The sequence below is a fragment of the Geotrypetes seraphini genome, chromosome 9 (genome assembly GCF_902459505.1).
Source record: "Geotrypetes seraphini chromosome 9, aGeoSer1.1, whole genome shotgun sequence".
NCBI lineage: Eukaryota > Metazoa > Chordata > Amphibia > Gymnophiona > Dermophiidae > Geotrypetes > Geotrypetes seraphini.
The window spans coordinates 36671016-36685506 of NC_047092.1; the positions used below are offsets into that span (position 1 = coordinate 36671016).

The 14491-nt window shown below is 44.6% G+C and overlaps 1 protein-coding gene across 9 annotated transcripts in view; it reads left to right on the top strand.

Moving 5' to 3' along the window:
• The first annotated feature begins 575 nt into the window (after positions 1-575).
• Positions 576-14491, top strand: part of CPNE8 (copine 8) — a 108889-nt gene continuing 94973 nt past the window's right edge. For 2 of the 9 annotated variants that reach the window (XR_004540647.1, XR_004540648.1), the window contains exon 1: positions 840-1939. Coding sequence is in view for 5 of the 9 variants with exons in the window: in XM_033958658.1 (XP_033814549.1) it covers positions 1812-1939 (128 nt within the window). In the remaining 4 variants the exon portion in view is untranslated. Of the gene's footprint in view, positions 786-834; positions 1940-14491 lie in introns of those variants that run through there. The other 7 variants (XM_033958655.1, XM_033958657.1, XM_033958658.1 and 4 more) reach the window with 7 other exon arrangements.

A 14491-nucleotide genomic window follows, 5' to 3' on the forward strand; every position in this document is an offset into this window, starting at 1 on the left:
CAGTTTCTGGCTTCTTGGTGGTTAACATTTGTCTATATTTTTAGTTTGTGATTATTTATTCTATACTGGGTGAGGGTGTTTCTGTGTTCTATGTATATGAAAGATATGATTTTCTGTTAGCATTGACTGCAGGATTGATCTGTACTAATCTGTTTTCTTTAGTTTTGCAATGAGTGTATTGATGTTCTAGTGCCCACTGCATTGTGAAAGATGCTGTCTTTTTTGATAGGTACACTCTTGTGCCAGTTGTGGTTTTTTACTAAAAATCACGTTGTTGTTGGTTGTTTTCAAATAGAGGGGTGTCACATATGCTAGGCACACCACTGCTCAGAATCTAAGGAACTGGGCTCATTCCCACTGCAGCTCTTTGTGACCATAGGCATATCATCCAACCCTCCATTGCCCCAGGTATCGTACAAATTTTAAATTGTCAATCCACTAGTGACAAGAACGTAATACATAACCTGCAATAATGAGCTGCCATGAGATCAAATCTCCGAGTAAGTCTCTTAGCTTTTGGAGATTCTGTTTTGCAGCGCCACCTGGTGGGCAATATAAGACTGCAACAGCAGCGAAGGGTTTGGCTTAACAGTCGTTCACAGCGGTGGGATATACTGAGATTTTCGGAGTTTAAAATGCACCCGACTTGTGCTCGATCGGCAAAACGAAATACTGTACGGAATGAGGAACAGTTTGAAGGATGTTGAAAACTCACCTATTTGATAAATTTTATAAATAAGTTTATAATTCCCTTTGCATGTGTTTGCACCGCATAGAACCGAGAGGTAATTGCAGTATATAAATGGCTTGGCGTGTTATGAATTGCGTAACTTAAAGCTTGCGAAAGTATTCCTTATGGAAAATATTGCACAATCTGGGAACCAGTTCAGTTTTGGGAAACTGGATATTGGCAAGTTTTACTTTGTGTATGTTTCATTAGCTCACTACTACTAGTTTAAATAGACTGTAACCTAGAAATATGCACTATGCCTTACTGACATCTCTCCGCATAGAAAGGGTCGTGCGGACGGGATTTAAAAAAATAAAAATAAAAAGTGGCAGGGCCATTGCCCCTGTAGCTTATCCCGTTATTTATTTTAAAATGCTCCGAGTAGGGAAGGGTGAACTAACGATCCTGACGAATGCGAGTCCTTAAATTACTTGAAATTCCCTGTTGTGTGGATTTTTACGTTTTTAGCAGCGTATCCCCTAGATTGCCCTTCCGCCCTTAGAAGACCCACCCAACCCGCTCCCTGTATCCAGGAACCCCTCCCCCCCCCAGCCTAACCATGTCCCTGGAGCTTAGCCCCCCTCAAAACGCCAGCCGAGGCACTTCCTCGGGGGCGTAGCGATGTCGGGCAAGCCCTTCTTTTGGTAGCCCGCTGTTTCAAGGGGGTAGGCTGCCATAAGTCTCCCCCCCCCCCGACTGGGGGAAAGCATGGGACTTTTTGCAGCTCAGCGCTTCCGCTGTTCCCGGTCACGTGCAGTTAGTTTGTTGTGAGGGCTGGCGACATCTCGGACTTGAATCATTGTGTCACGAGCTTAGCCGCTCCCCCCGCCAAGCGCGTGCGTGACAGCGCGCCCTCCCATCGCCCGGTTGCCGAACGCCTCGCGCTCTAGCCAGAGCCGAGGCTTCCACCGTTACCACTTTCCTCACGAGTGTCTTCCCGCCTGTCCCTTTCGCGTTTGCCTCTCGGATTTTTGTCCCCTTCCCCGCTCCTTTTCCTCTGGTGGTTTCCCGCCTCCCCTGACAGTAATCCGCGTGGAGGTCGTCTTCGCGGGGCGCGCTAGTTCCGACCCCCCCCCCCCTCATGTACTTGCTGGACAAGTCGAGACTGGAGGCGGAGGGTGGCTACCCGAAAATGGCGTCCCTGGGGGACTTTAACCCCCTCAGCAACAGCATCCCGGCCACCCGAGTGGAGATAACTGTCTCTTGCAGGTGAGTGCTTGCTTTGACTTCCAGACTCTGGCTCGCGGAAGTGGCGCATGCTTCTCTTTATAACTTTTCAGTCATTTTTACTTATTTCTGATTATATTGCTTTTAAAACATAATCCCCCCCCCCCCTCCATAAGTAGGTACAACTGGAAGTTAGGGGAAAAATCACATCTTTGATGGTGCGCGGTCGTAAGGAACCCGTTGTGAAATTTTGCTATGCAAAAAAAAAAAAAAGGTTCGTCTAAGAGCTGGAAAGAGCCTTTCAAAGTAGGATAGATTTTCTTTTAGCCATGACGGCGCGCACGCAGTGAACTATCTCAGCCTGAGAATAATTCTTTGGATTTAAAAAAAAAAAAAAAAAACAACCCAAAAAACTTCAGATATTTTCCCTAAATTGTGAAATAGAATCGAGGGGAGCCAGTTTATTTGACAGAGTACGTTTTCCATACGTTATCTCTAGTTTGAGATGGAGGATCCCTCTCATTACGAGGCATTCCCTTCTTCTCTATCACCCCCGCTGATTCCCTCTTTCGCTTCGAAGGAATGCCCACACAGTTTCTGGAATGAGTGTTTTGTAACGATGATGAGGAAATTCCTTGTCATTGGACAAGGAGTTTCCTGAATGCAATTTCCTCTTTGCACATGCAACTCCTGTATCCGGAGTCTTGTGGGACCTGCAAAATTTATAACAACTTCCAACCTGACTTACAGCATTTAAAGACAGAGAGGAGTGTGTAATATGGGCAGTGGCACAGCTCAGCAGTAGAAGAACTTGAGATTGACTTCCTTTAGGGAAGGAGCTGCCATTTCGCTCTCTTAGAGGCATATTCATGTCACCCTGCTGCAGAATGCTGGTTACAATGCTTTCAAGATGAATTACAGAACTAGTAGCTTGTGATGCACACCCAAGTTATGGGTAGGCTTCCTCTGCTTCAGAATTCTTGTAAGAGTGGGCACCGAATAATGCTCAGTGTCAAGATACTGTACTTAAGCTGTTATGTTAGTAATATGCTTGCTTCATTCAGCAGTGTCTCTAGACAGAAATATTTGGGGTGACAGTGGGGGCAAGAACAGGGCAAGCCAAAGTGACATTTCTGCACATCACAGCTCTCTCTCCCACATGCCTTTAAATTGGCTATATAAGACACTACAAGAAGTTCTCTATGCATAATCCCTCCCAGCAAGTTTCATCACCCAATAAAACTCTTATAATTAATAGTTTAATTCAGCCAGAGGTAGTGCTAAGCTGGAGGGGGGGGGGACCAGAATCCCTATTAATCAGTACCTTGTAACTTCCCCCAAATCTATCATTGACCTTTTGTTTAGGGGAACTCAAACTCGGCTCCCAGCTCTACCTCCAGTTTTTCTACTAATTTACAAAGGGTTTATTTTATGTAAATCACTATATGTAAAGGATAATTATTTATTCATATGGGATATTCCCAAATCAACCGATAAAACTCTCAGCAACAGGTACAGAGCAGAAGCAGAATTGCAAGAATATTTTGTTGAAACTCTGGTAAGAGCAACACCAACTAACTCCCTGCACAACCAGACACTGATAAGTGACACTCAAACTGTACCCTACCTCTGCAAAGTCAGCACTGCAAATATTCTAGAACAGCGATACACTTCCAGTTGGACAAAGAACAAATCTACATGCAAAAGGAAAATAGACTCATCTGAAAAGACTTGAGGGGCATTTTTGATACGAAGTCCAAATCCAAGTTCAGATGTTTTGCAGAATTCACACAAAAGTCCAGTAGTGAACATTGCTATTTTTTAAACAGAAAAACGTCTTTTTTGTTTCAAAATTGGTTATTTCTCAGATGTGCTTGTCCTCAGTGTGTCTTTTTTAACCATTAATAACCCCCAACACATCCAAAAGAAAAACGCACAAAACAAGTCATTGGGATGTAAGAGGGGCCAGCGTTTTTAGTAGACTAGCCACATCCTATTTATTTATTTTTAAAATTTCTATACCATTTAAACCTACATGGTTTACGTAGCTTTACATACATAATTCAATAAAACAAATAAGATCAAACAAACATGTACCATTAATCCTCAGAAGATAGATTATAAAGGCATGAAAGCCACACCAGGCTAGGGGAGTAGTGGAGCCACCTGAGACACAAACTATATAAACCACCTATGATGTTCTTGGTCAAGTCTTGGCCTGGTTGGAAAGGCCACTGGTGACACTTGGAGCATCAGCCACCTACTGACTCGCAGATTTGATGGGCACAGTCTTTCAACATGATTTTGGCAAGCTAGATGAGTAACTCAGGATAGTTGCATTCAGTTATAAAAACAATGCAACCAAATAAATTTGGTGGCCACTGATTATTTGGAGCTTGCCCAGTTGCAGTTTTTCATTCAGCTGTGGTACAGCTCCACATATCAGTAAATGGCATCCAAATTTAGGTGCTGAAAAAATGCATGGTGAGCACTATTTTAGAAATAGCGATCTGAGCTGAGTACTGTTTATAGATTAGCGTGTAGCACCAGGATCTGTGCCCAACTCTAGATGTACAAAGATGTACACCAACTGAACCATGTTGTAAAACACTGCTCCTAAATTAGGCGCAGAACCCCTAAATTCTATAATAGTATGTGCATATTTAGTGAACGCCTTCGACCTGTCCAGTCTTATCCCTTAGCCAAGCCCCCTAATCAGTTGTACACACAAATCCTGTAGTGCACATCTTTATGGAACAGGACTACAAGATGTGCATGAAAATCCACATTTTTAGTGTCAGCTCCACAATTTACTGAACCAATGTGTTATCCCTTCTTGCCAGGTAGAGAAAATGGAATTCTGCTGGTGATATCACCAGCATATGCTCCCTGAAGCAATCCTGTGTTTTCTCTGCTTTTAGCAGGTAATAAGTCATGTTGACAGTGCTCCTGTCTCTGGTCTAGCTTCTTGCTCTGCATGCCATGGCTGCAAAGTGTGGTCAAGTGTAACAGTTGCTCCCAGGTCATAGTCTCTGAACCATACATGTTTGAGCTCAGAACTTGGCTCCAAAGTACCCAGTCATACTTCTTAATGCCATTTTATAAGGCTTTGGCTTGGTCCTGTGGGGATAGAAGGGGGAGGTGTCTAAGGCCTGATAGGTATCTGAGCCAATCAGGGCCTTAGGCTGCTCCCTCTGTTTCCTGAAATGCAAGGGGGAGGAGTCAAGCCAATCAGTCAAACCAAAGGCCCCTCCCTGTGCATCACCTGATACATTGGGAAGGCCCACCATTTTGGACAGGCGGGCCTCAGTAGAGGAGTAATGCAGCATCCCTCCTGCTCCCAACTTCCTTGAAAGGTAGGGGGTGGGGTTCGGCGGACCTCCGGTGGCAGGAGGGAGTGGGCATCTCTCTTGCCTTTTCTTAGAGGGGAGGGAATGATGGGGTTGCCTGGCCATGGGGATGGGCCTTCAATGGCAGGAGGGAGTGGGCATCCTTCCTGCCATTTCGCTTTTGTAGAGGGGGTGGTCGGCATGGCAGGAGAGAGTGGGTATCCCTCCTGCCATTATTTTCTCGTGAGGAGGGGAGGTGGGCAACATGGCAGGAGGGAATGGGCATCCCTCTTGCTGATTTTTGCTAGCATGGGGGGTATTCCCAGTGCCATGTTCGTTGGGGGTCATCAGGAAAGGCCGTCATCCGCGGGGGTGCGGGGCTTTTTTTTTTTTTTTTATGCGACGGATATTTTGCATGTGCAACACACACCCTGATGATCCCACTGACAAGTATGCTTCTAAGTTTCTTGCCTTAACTTCCTCATTTGACCTCCAGCTTTGCTCTACAAGCCCTTCTCATTGGGATGGCCACTGCCTTGATCTTGTCTTTTCTCTAACTGCTCTCTCTCTAACTTCTCTACATCACTGCTCCCCATTTCTGATCACCATCTGATAACCTTCACCATTACTCTCCCTCCCCCTCTGCCATGCTCAGTCACCATCAACAGAATTCAAAATCTTCAAGTCCTCAATCCTTCCACACTCTCAACCATTGTTTCCTTGCCTCCACTGTATTATCCAAGTCTGTTCATGAGGCTGTCTCGTTGTACAACTCTATTCTCTCTTCTGCTGTGGACACTCTTGCTCTCTGTTCCTCGCTCTGTCAGGCGTATCAAACCTCAACTTTGGCTCACTCCCAGTATCCATTACTTACGTTCCTGTACTCGCTGTGCCAAGCGCCTTTGGCTCAAATCTCACACATGTGCTGACTTTCTTCACTTTAAATTTATGTCGACCTTCTTTAATTCTGCGCATACACGAGTCAAGCAAGACTACTACATCCAACTAACCAACTCCCTTTCTTCCAATCCCTGTCATCTCTTTGACACGCTTAACTCTCTCCTCAAAGTGCCCCCACTTCCGACCCCCTCCTCCTATGGCTGATTACTTCCATGACAAGGTCCGCAAGCTCGCCCTTGAATTCACTAAAAAGTCATATCCTTCTCCCCTACCCAACATCCACTCTCCTGATCAGCAGATTGACAACTTTTGTTTGTGTTACTCTTTTGGGATCTTGCCAGGTAGTTGTGACCAATGTTGACCACTGTCAGAAATAGGATACTGGATTTGATGGATTTTCGTTGTGTCCAATATTCCCATCTTTACCATCTTATCCAGTCCTCAGTGTATAAATAAGCTAAGCCTCAGCCTCAAAAGAAATAAACTCATCATAGACAAAGTAAAATGTATGCAGGAACAAGATGCAAATATAAGATGGTACTGCTTGAACTACCAGTTGGGAGGAGGGTACAGAGGGATTCCTCCCTTTTTGAATCACCTTGAACCTGGCTTGGTTCAAAAATACATTATATATTAGAGCAGGGGTTTTCGACCCCGTCCTTGGGACACACCTAGCCAATTGGGTTTTCAGAACATCTCCAATGAATATGCATGAGCTAGATTTGCATATATTGAAGGCAATGCACACAAATCCAGCTTATGTGTAATCATTGGGGATATGCTAAAAACTCAACTGGATAGGTGCGTCCTGAGGACTAGGTTGAGAATCTCTGTATCTGAGTGAGTGTTACCTTGTGGATATTATATGTGCTAACTTTAGAAAAATGGAAGCTGCCAGCAGTAGGTCTGTAGCACTTGCTAAGAGAATTTTGGCCTAGATTATCAAAGCTTTGCAGTAAAAACCAGTGGAACGCTGTTGCAGCCATTATTGTAGCGATTCTCCAAAAAACGTGCATGCAAATGAGGTTGGCGGAGAGTAGCAAAGGTTCACTAAATTTGCATGTGCCCATTGCTAGTAATAGTGATTGGCACATATGCAGAATAAATGCACAAAAAAAGAACCCAAATCGAAGATTGGCAGGAGGGATGCCCACTCTGTCCCGCCACTGAAGTCAAGCAAACCCCACCCCCCAAGGCAACGGGAGAGATGCCTACTCCCTCCCGCTACTAGACATTGCCCACCACGACACCCCCCTGGCAGCAGAAAAGAGTGGGCATCTCTTCCATTGCTCGGGGGGAGGGGAGTTGTTGCTTGGTGGTGGAATGGAGTGGGCATCTCTCACGTTGCTTAGAGGATGTCGGGGGACATTGCTTGGCGGCAGGAGGGAGTGGAAATCTCTCCCACTGCTGGGGCAGTGTCCAGGGGGGAGGGTGTTGCTTGGCGGTGAGAGCAGACATCTCTCCTGCTGCTGGGGGGGGGGGATGGTGTGGTGTTGGGGGTTGCATGACAGCAGCAAAATTTTCTGACAGTTCTGAGCTGTCAGACCTTACTTTCCACATGTGTCAAGTATCTTAATAAAAAATTTGGCCCGCGACTTAGCCTGTGTTTTAGATTCCAATCCCTTATGTGATTGAGTTTGACACCCCCGGCCTAAGCCAATCAGCGCTCAGGCACTGATCAGAAAGTAAGGCAACAACAGCTCAGGCCTATCGGCAAATCTTGCCCACAAATCTGGCACAACGAGATTAGGGAATCACTCGGCGATTATAGAGAATCGGGCCATGATGCGCCCTCACCTGGAGTACTGCGTACAGCACTGGTCGCCGTACATGAAGAAGGACACAGTACTACTCGAAAGGGTCCAGAGAAGAGCGACTAAGATGGTTAAGGGGTTGGAGGAGCTGCCGTACAGCGAAAGATTAGAGAAACTGGGCCTCTTCTCCCTCGAATAGAGGAGAGTGAGTGGGGACATGATCGAAACATTCAAGGTACTGAAGGGGATAGACTTAGTAGATAAGGGACTGGTTGTTCACCCTCTCCAAGGTAGGCAGAATGAGAGGGCACTCTGTAAAGTTGAAAGGGGATAGATTCCATACAAACATAAGGAAGTTCTTCTTCACCCAGAGAGTGATGGAAAACTGGAACACTCTTCCGGAGTCTGTCAGGAGAAAACACCCTCCAGGGATTCAAAACAAAGTTAGACAAGTTCCTGCTGAACAAGGATGTACGCTGGTAGGGCTAGTCTCAGTCTCAGTTAGGGCACTGGTCTTTGACCAGAGAGCCGCCGCGTGAGCGGATTGCTGGGCATGATGGACCACTCCTCTGACCCAGTAGCGGCAATTCTTATGTTCTTATGTAAGAGTGCTTATTTTAATATTAATGACCTCGTGCTACATTTGCATGGCAGTAGTGGAGACTGCTAGAAAACTCGTAAAAGACCATGGTAAGCCGTTTTACTAATCTGCCGCTAAAATACATGAATGCTAAACTGGCTGGAACCAGTTTAGTGAGCACGTTAAAGGCAGATTTTAGTTGTGAGAATCTGCCCCACTGTCTTCTGCTTCTGTATTGTTTTAGGGGCATCAGGATAAACCCTATGTTTTCACAAAAAGCCTTCCTGACAATATCTGAAATACAGTTTCAGAAGGTGGTCCCTATCCACATCCAGAGCTAACTTCACAATCAGTGTGGGTGAAATTGCACTCTGTTCCTCTGAGGTAGATAAAACAGCTGTTGATTTTGAATTGTCATCAGAAATTGCTGGATGTTCCATTTGACCTGTGTTAGTTTTGTTCTTTAAGGAGGTGAATAAAAATGTCTATCAACAGGGTGAGTGAACTAGACTGGGAATTTTTCAAAATTTGCTAAGTGGAGCCATCCCTAGTAGGGAAAGTATTTACAACAGCAAATTATGTTGTCTAAAACTCGCTGACTCTTCATACTTCCTTCTTTACTTCTTAAGTTTTTACGTACTTCTTCATCAATCCCTTGCACATGAGTTCTACCTTTTTCCAAACAATTCCCCAAGCTAAGCAGTTGTGTTTCTTATATCTGAAGTTTTCTTTATCTACTTTCTGAAGAAATAAGCAAATCTGACCTATGAGTGAGTAACCTAAACCTAGGATTACTTTTTAGATCTCATCAAGAGTGACTCAGGGTTTATCCAGTTTATGCTGACCTAACTGTGCACCTTTGAGCAGCCAGATCTTCATGAACAGATTAGCTTCCTCCATTCATCATCCAGCACAGGCTGGCTTGGCCAGTATTGCTCCTGAGGTCTCTAGTAGTGCTATGGACAAATATGGTTCTTGATTCTCTAGGAGTGTTTCTTTCTTGTTATCTCTGCTGAGTGGGATCAATGAATTGCTGTGGATCAGAGTCTGGACTTGTCTTGCTGCTGGATCCATAGGTTGTGCCCTCTGAGTGAGAAACTCATTTCTGGGGAAAGCAGTGGCAAAGCTCTTCCCTTTGCCTTTCTCCAGGGATCCATCCCCTTACATTTTTGGACTTTGCCAGATGAGTTAATTGGATCCCAAGAAACAGAAACCCTACCACTTACCCATGCGGAATACAGTAATACATATAATTAATGGGGGTAACAAGCTCCTGGTAGGCACATCCACATTTAAACTGCTATTTTGTTCTAAAAACATCATGATGGAGGAGTAACCTAATAGAGCAGTAGGCTAAGAACCAGGGGAGCCCAGTTCAATTCCCACTTATGTTCCTTGTGATCTTAGGCAAGTTACTTAAGGCTCCATTGCCTCAGGTACAAACATACCCCCTCTTTTACTAAGGCCCGCTAGCTGTTTTAGCGCACGCTAATGCGTCCATAGAATATAATGGACACGTTAGCATTTAGCGCGCGCTAAAACGGCTAACGCATCTTAGGGCTCCTTTTACAAAGGTGTGCTAGCGGTTTTAGTGCGCACTTTGCACGCGCTAAAATGCCACGCGCACTAGCTGCTACCGCCTCCTTTTAAGCAGGCGGTAATTTTTCGGCTAGCGTGCGCTAAAAACGCTAGCGCACCTTAGTAAAAGGACCCCATAGACTCTGAGCCCTTCTGGGATAGAAAATTACTGCCTTTACACCACTTCAATGTCTTTCAGGCTTGTAGGTGGTATAAAATAAATTTTAAAAAAACGTGGGAACAAGTTCAAATGTATGCTCTGAAAAACAGTAATTTTAGTAATCAGGGTAGATCTGCAGTTTGCTTTTTTTTTACTAATTTAAGTAATTACTGATATTTCAAATTGTAGTCTGTTTGGAAATTAGTGGAGATATGTTATTTTTAGTTAAATTGCAATAAAGACACTAATCAGTCTGAATTTAACTGTGTGCCCAAAACTAATGATTATTTGGAACCTGTTATCTAAAAGTTATCATCTGGAAAATATTAAACGAGTGTTAATTATGATTATGAGTTTCCATTGTTGATCATATGCTAAACAGTTTTGTTTTTATGGAAATTGAGAAGCAAAATTATTTATTTATAACAAATTATTGCACTCTCTATTATTTTAGATTTATTTGTTAAAAAGCCAGTCTGCTGGAGGAGTGAATGGGAAGTTTTATGCTATAACACATTCCAGTGATTGTATAATTTAAATTTTTTTAAAAAGTAGTTAATGCCATTCAGGTCATATTTCAAAAGGAATCTTATCACAATGAAAAGAGCAGGTATAAGCAGTTACTTGTTAATTTTGCAGCATTAAATACAGGGCTTCCCTGGCTTCTGTTGTGGACCCCCACAACCAGTTGGGTCTTTAGGATATCCATACATATTCATTGTGAGATAAATTTGTAAACTTTGGAAACCCAATATAAGCAAATGTTGATTAACTGCTGTCAAGTCTAAGCTGACTCCTGGCAACCAGAATGTCTTGGTTTTTTTTTGTGCAGAGGCCCTTTAATTGAGCATTCCTTGTTGTGGATATGTCAATCCATTTTATTGCTGGTCTTGAGCAAATTTAACTCATACATACATATTCATTGTAGATATCTCGTAAACCTGACGGCTGCTGTTTTCAGATCATTTATAAATGTTGAAAAACAGCAGTCCCAGTACAGATTCTCTGAAGAGTCACACTGAGAATATGAACCATTTCTTAGCATCGGCTCCACCGTTCTGTACAAATGGGGGGTTTCCTTTCCTGCCAGCAAGTGGAAGTAGAGAAAACTGAATTATGCCAGCGACATCGCCAGCATAAACTGAAGTGCTCCTTGGAAAAATCCAGTATTTTTCTCTCTCCTCAGCAGTTGGTAGGTCATGCTGTTCCTGGCCTAGCTCCCTACAGTACTGGCCATGGCCGCTCCTGGATCATATTCTCAGGATTGTATCTGGTTCAGCTTGGAGCTTGGTTCCACAGTTCCCAGTTGGTCCTGCTGGGCCTTGTCCGAGGCCCCCACCCTCTTGCCCGTTCAGCTCCCCCTGCAGCTCTCAGTCTTTCCACAAGTGCTTGTTTCAGCATCCCATATGTGGAAAAAAAAATTAAATTCAGTTGGCCTGAGTAGCTTTATGCCCTTTGTCAGGGGCTAATGCTTATTGTAAAGAACTAAGTAGGGAATTTTTCACTAGGTGCATCCAGAGAGAGTCGGAGATGGCTGGAGCGCTGGGCTGAGGTCGGCTGAGGCAGTCAGGCAAGTCTGTGCCCATCTACCATGTAGTAGGATATGTTGACAGGCAACACGCTATGTGGTTTACAAGAGCCAGCAGCTGAGTAGGAATAATAGATTATTTTTGTAGTGTGTAAATGTGGACTCTTTCAATCTGTCTGTCTTTCCTCATGGTGAGCATTTTACATGTGCTGTCTCTTTTCCCTTTTTAGCTCAAATTGATACATTCCTCTCACAGTGCTCCTGCCCAGGCACATTGGCAGCTAGAATCCTCTTTCTCTCAATTCACTCGGGCAAGGAGAAGAAATCTCTGGTCATGTGACGGATTTTTTTTCATTCCTGGGTCCCTCTTCAGGGAGGATTCTGGCGGGGCCTCTTGGAGTCCATGTAGGGCCCCAGCAGTTTTGGCTCCAGAGCTTAGGACATAATACTAACCATAACCCTTATCCACTTGGTGGGAGACTGCTTTTGCACAGCATGATTGAGCCTAATGGCTGCTCCGTCTCAGGTCGCACTCAGGACTGTACCTGGTGGAGCTTGGAGCTTGGCTCCCTAGCCCCTAGTGCAGGGGTATCAAAGTCCCTCCTCGAGGGCCGCAATCCAGTCGGGTTTTTAGGATTTCCCCAGTGAATATGCATGAGATCTATTAGCATGCAATGAAAGCAGTGCTTGCAAATAGATATCATGCATATTCATTGGGGAAATTGTGAAAACCCGGCTGGATTGTGGCCCTCGAGGAGGGACTTTGACACCCCTGCCCTAGTGGGTGCTAGAGATGGTCGAGAGGGAGTATTCCATGGAGTTTGCGCTTCCAGTTCAGGATGCCTTCTTGACTTTTCCTTCCAGTTCAGCTCTCAAGCCCTAAGATGTTGTTACCCTTCAGCATCTTTGTGATTATAGGAGTGGTGAAACCTGTTCTGCTGACAAGAATGCAGCTTAGACAGCTACTCCATCTGTTTGATGGCCCAACAAAGTGTGGTTCCTTTCACCCTAACCTGGACTTCAAGGGGGTGGATACTTATCTGTGAGCCCAGTACTTCTGGATGGAAACACTTTGTGCAGTCATTGCTTCAGTGTAGCCAAGGGAGTTCTCTGGACCTCACTGATGCCTACCTCCATTTCCCCATTGCAAGAGATACCATGTATACTTGAATATAAACTGAGATTTTGGGGCAAAAAAATGGCCCCAAAATGGGGGTCTCGGTTTATATTTGAGCCAGCCCCCATCCCGCACCAACCGTGGGCCTCCAGTACTGCCCTGGTGGTCCACTGGTGCAGGGAACCGCATCTGCCGTCAATCCCTCCCTCACGACGACTTTGCTTGTGCAACCAGCTAACCAACCCACCCCCTCCACTACCTCCCCTCCTGGTCCCCCTGCAGGCCTACCTTAGGTCCTTGGTGGTCCAGCAGTGAGGTGGAACAGAAGCAATTCCTTTACGCTTCAGTCTGGAAGTCTCTGTAATACAAAAAAATGGCTGCTTCTTTTTTTTTTTTTTTTAATAATTTTTATTAGCAAATACAACACAGATGATACAGAAATCCAGCAGTACAAGGATACAAGGTCCGAAAAGAGAGAATACAAACTCGAACAGGAAAACGAACTGGCAATCACAGAAATGAAAATGGGAGCGAACAAGCTCTGTGCCATCCAGTCGCAATCCGCAAATTTTATATTTTCAGAGAAAGAACATGAGCAACCCCTCCAGTCATACCACAAGCGCACAAACTCCAGACACTCCGTACAAATCACAACAGACACTCCACGTACACACACCCACACACACGCAGATCCACACCCCTCACAGCGGACTACCCCACAGGCCCCTAAGCGAGGAGAAAGAGAAAGAGCTGTGGAATCAGGAGCAAGTATCCAGCTGTGCCTCCGAATTCCCGGAACACAGTGACAAAGCCGCCTTCCAGAGCCCCACATAGCAGTGCTGGTCAATCCTTCCCCCCCGGGGAGAGCGGTGAATTTCAAAGTGGGCTACCTGGGCAATCCGATGTAGCCAATGAGTAAAGGAAGCCACCTGATCAGACACCCAATATTGCAAGAGAAGTTTTTTCACCAAAAGGAAGGCTAAATAAAGAAATGTCTGCTGAGGAGTCGAAAAACCAGCCTCCTCCAATACTCTCAGGTCGCCCAATAAGAGCATGCTGCTTCTATGGTGTACTTTTTCCCACTTGTCAATAAATTGGCTGCATACATATCAAATGTTTGCCATTTGATAAGTACAAACATCTGCCAAATGTTTGTAACTTTAGTAAAAGACCTGCTAAGTTTACTCAGCTTGGAATCAATCTGGAATATTTTGCAAAATATTGACGTTCTCGTCAGAAAAGCAAAGTTTGAGAGGAATGATAGCCATTTTCTATACTTTTGTGGTATAGTCCAGTGGTTCCCAACCCTGTCCTGCAGGACCACCAGGCCAATCAGGTTTTCAGGCTAGCCCTAATGAATATGCATGAGAGAGATTTGCTTATAATGGAAGTGACAGATATGCAAATCTGCTCCATGCATATTCATTAGGGCTATCCTGAAAACTCAATTGGCCTGGTGGTCCTCCAGGACAGGGTTGGGAACCACTGGTATAGGCAATTAAGAAAGAACACAACAAAAAATTTTATCTAGGAACAACAACAAATTTTGTTGCATAGTGTTATGTATGTTTTATTGTAAGCCATTTTGGCATAAGCGACATATAAATGTGGTAAATAAGGTACTTTATCAACCCCCCCCCTCTTTTAA